Genomic DNA, 4,194 nt, shown 5'->3' on the forward strand with positions numbered 1-4,194 from the left:
CTTTTATCACAAGCTAGTCGAGAAGTTTTCACGACAAAATAATTGTTAGTCTGTTTGTCCTACAGTAAGATATAAAGACATTTAGATAATAGTACAATATATTTTTGTTCTTGAAATATCAGGCATGAGTATAATCGTAGAATAGTAGTGTAATATTTTGTAACTTCGTAAGTATCACTACAATATTTATGAAAAAAATTGAGCAGGTGTATTAGTATCCAAAGATCTCAAAAATGACAAAACACTAAAACGATGATAATGGAAGTTATCATTTTGTTCCCCGGGGACGGCGATATATTACATAACTATATCATTGTATTTAACTAACATGACTTTATATTTTTACATGTTGAAAAAGAGTAACTACTGAGTTTCTTACTGGTTCAAAACCAGTGATAGCACTTAATATAGTTGTTAAATGACGATTCAAAAGTGCTTGTAAAAGCCTACTTGAGTAAAATATACGAGTTTTTACGGGATTTTGATTGATTGTTTGTATAAAATTTTCATATTGAATTGTATGAATCTTTATATTTATTTTAGTATATGTTTTTAAATAAGTGTCCCATAAGTGTTGAAGTTGCATTATTGCTCATACAAATTGTATTATAAAGTTCGCTGTTCAATACACAAGATTCCCTCGATGTAAGTTGTGTACGAGTTGTCTCCAGTTGCTTGCCGTGCTGGGAGTTATAACTTGTTGCTTTACAGAGCGGGAACAATGTACATACTTGAATATGTTACTAATTATAATAACATTAATGAGTATGTGTACAAGATGAAGGATCTCTTGCGACTGATTACTAGTCCACTTAAGTCTCTCCTTTTAAGGAAAAGGTTTTTTTTCAGAATGAGAGAAAGTTACTTTTAGGTAGTTTAAATGTATGTTCGTTCAATCTTGGATTTGTAAAGAGTATTCTAGCAAACCTTCTTCTGCCAGGATGCTCGTGGAGTTCTACTTAATAGCAATTAATAATAAATAATGTCAAAACCAAAGGAAAAGGTTACAATGGGACTGACGTACCTATGGTGGACCAAAGTCCCAAAATGAAATAAAATTTATAAAAAAAATAAAAAAGGGAAAAGGTTTGGGATTATTTTTATTATGACTGTGGAAAACGAGCAGTAGGCTTAGCTGATGGAAAGTGACTCACGAACATTGGAAAATCCATAATTATCTAGAATTCGATAGTGATTTTCATTCGTGTCCATTAAAATAGTCCTGTCAGTTTCAGTACCAAAGATGTTTGCATGCTTTTAAAATTATTCTTTTAGCCTTCTCTTGTAAAGTTCAGTTACCAGGAAATAAAACGAATTTCCATTAAAAATTACTAAAAGATTTATTCGAAAAAAAAAAATACAATGCTATATTTTGGTATTTGGATTCTGGTAACACGATTGTTTGCCCGCTATTAGAAATACTCAAAACAACAATACTCGACATTAAAATTATAAAAAATATTTTTTATAACATTGACAAGAAAATTATGCATTTACAGGATTATTATAGGCGTTAATCTACGGGATTCAACGTTCGGACGTCTTAGACGGAGGTTGTGTTGAATATTGCGATTAAATATTACGACTTGAGGAATTTAAACGACATCTGGCTTGAAAACTGGTTTTCGTTATCTCTGACGTCACATCTCGACTATTTGCTTTGTTTATCGGACACTTGTTTTGCTTACGGATTGGTTTTGTTGTTGTTAAGTGGTCTTTTTAGATCATATTTATTGTTACAGATTTATGCATTTATATTGATATAAATACATATATTGTTTGTTTCGTTGTTTTTTATGTTGTTTGTTCTTGGCGATGGAAGTCGATACTGAATTATCGTCCGATGCCCTAATTCGCCGAAAAAGGCCATATGAGGGCCTCGTTATTTTTAACTCCGATTCCGATACGGAGACGGAGATGAGGATGGCTGCAAAAAGCAAGCCTGCTATTCGCGGCAAAACTACTAAAGGTCGTGGAAGTGGTCTTGCTCGGGCTAAGGCTGAGCTGAAGGCCAAGGCCAATGAGGCTAGAGAGGAGGCCTTCGAACGATCGCTTCGTAGTCGAGCGTTTCGAAAGGAACCTCCTCAGGCTGTTTTGGACTCCGAGGAATCTTCTTCCTCGGATGTCCACACCAAGGATCCCACAAAAATGGGCGCCGAGGAACTTCGCGCACAGGCTGGTCGAAGCGCAGCCCTCATTTTGGAGGTGGCACAAAAGTCCTCCAATTTAAAAGGAGGATTTGGCAAAAAGCTGAGGGAGTCGGCGGCTGCACTACAGGCCATTGTAGATGCCTTAGCGTCTCGGACGGAAGCCGAGGAGACTCGAAAGCTCCGCGCTGATAACGGACGCCTGCGCAAAGAGGTAGACAGCCTCAAGGCCGAGGTGAAGGCTCACCGTCGCGATTTTGCGGAGATGCGGTCCACGGTCGCTGTGGTCAATGAGGCATCCACCAGCTCTGCACACGATGCTCGGGCGGTGGATAATATAAAAGCCTCAATTATATCGTCGATAGGCGTTATGATCAACGCCCGATTTGCCGAATTGGAGGAACGCCTTCCTCCGGCTAAAATACAGCGCCCACCATTAGCTGCTGATAAGAGGCGGGAATCAGCACAGCAAATTGCTGTGTCCCGAGCGCAGGCAGTCAATTCGGCTCCACCGTTGACTTCTGCACCCCTACCTAAGCGGGTTCCATCAGCTGCCCCACCGGCACCTGTTGCTGGCTGTTCAAGCGCCTCGCTCGTGTCGGAGACAATTCCACCTCAGGTGGTCCAGGAAATGTCCTGGTCCACTGTAATTAAAAAGGGGAAGAAGGGGAAACAGGCTCACTCTCCGGCTGGAACAAATGCCACGGTGGCGAACACGGTGCTTAAGACACCTCAAGCGGCCAAGCCTAAGCTGACTGCTCCTCGTACAGCTGCAGTAGTGGTTACGCTGCAGCCAGAAGCGGAGCAGAAAGGTGTCACATATGCTCAGATCTTGGAGCGCGCTGAGCAAGGCATTAAACTGCAAGAACTCGGCATCAATGGAGGGTTAAAAGTCCGACGCTCCGCGACGGGAGCCAGGGTGCTGGAGCTGCCGAGAGCACAGTCGGACCAGGCCGAAAAACTAGCCGATAAGCTCCGCACAGTGTTGGATGGGGTGGCCAGCGTCGTTCATCCCGTAAAAAAAGTGGACATTAAGGTGACGGGGCTAGATGACTCCGTCACCAAAGATAAGATTATCGCCGCAGTCGCCCGCGAGGGGAATTGTGCCCCTGAAGACCTAAGATGTGGAGAGATTGCACGTGGGCCCGGTTACATGGGTATGGTCCGCGTGGCATGTCCAATAGCTGCGGCAAAGAAACTGTCTGACGCCGGTCGTCTCTTGGTTGGGTGGAGCTCGGCCAGGGTATGCGTGCTAGAGCAGCGCCCTTTGCGCTGCTACTAGTGCATGGGCCTTGGCCATACTAGGATATTATGCCCATTCAATGCGGATCGAGGGAACCTTTGCTTCCGGTGTGGCGTTGAAGGTCATAAATCGGCTGAATGCACCGGGAAGCTGCGCTGCGCGGTGTGCGCAGAAGCCGGGAAGCCCTCCGGGCACGTGATGGGGTCGAAAGAATGTAACCCCCCCATCACGAAAGGTAAGGTGGTCCTCGCTACCCAGACCACCAACAACGTCGGACGGCGCCAGGCCGAGGAGGAAGCTGCAATGTCAACATGAGTGCCGACTTCAGCTTCCTTCAGACTAATCTCAACCACTGCGCCGGGGCTCAGGATCTACTGCTGCAGTCCATGGCGGAGTGGGGGATTGACCTGGCTGTGGCCTGCGAGCCCTATTACGTTCCTCCCTTAACTCATTGGGTAGGGGACGTGGACGGCACCGTGGCGGTCCTCGCGAGGAGTGGAACGGGGCCCCCCCTCTCACTCATCGAGAGGGGCTCGGGTTACGTAGTGGTGGGGTGGGGGAAGTACGCCATCGTCGGTACGTACTTCTCCCCTAACCGCAGCCTGGCTGAGTTCGAGACATATCTCGGCTTTGTCAGAGCTGCGGTGGCCAGGCAGTCGCCGAAACCGACACTGGTTCTCGGTGACTTAAACGCGAAGTCGCGTGCCTGGGGCAACCCCGCTACGAATCCGCGAGGGAGGGCCGTTCAAGTGTGGGCCCTGCTCTCCAACCTGTCCCTTCTCAACAGGGGGCAGGTTCACACCT

At 45.7% G+C, this 4,194-nt stretch overlaps 1 protein-coding gene across 1 annotated transcript; it reads left to right on the forward strand.

Annotated features, from left to right (window-relative positions):
• The first annotated feature begins 1,815 nt into the window (after positions 1 to 1,815).
• On the forward strand, positions 1,816 to 3,429 carry LOC124539606 (actin cytoskeleton-regulatory complex protein PAN1-like). Its single transcript, XM_047116901.1, has one exon. The coding sequence runs from the start codon at positions 1,816 to 1,818 to the stop codon at positions 3,427 to 3,429; it is 1,614 nt and encodes a 537-aa protein (XP_046972857.1).
• Positions 3,430 to 4,194: the final 765 nt, after the last annotated feature.

Source organism: Vanessa cardui, chromosome 23 (genome assembly GCF_905220365.1).
Source record: "Vanessa cardui chromosome 23, ilVanCard2.1, whole genome shotgun sequence".
Lineage (NCBI taxonomy): Eukaryota > Metazoa > Arthropoda > Insecta > Lepidoptera > Nymphalidae > Vanessa > Vanessa cardui.

Coding starts and splice junctions, on each gene's coding strand:
- LOC124539606 (XM_047116901.1), top strand. CDS start 1,816: ATGGAAGTCGATACTGAATTATCGTCCGATGCCCTAATTCGCCGAAAA.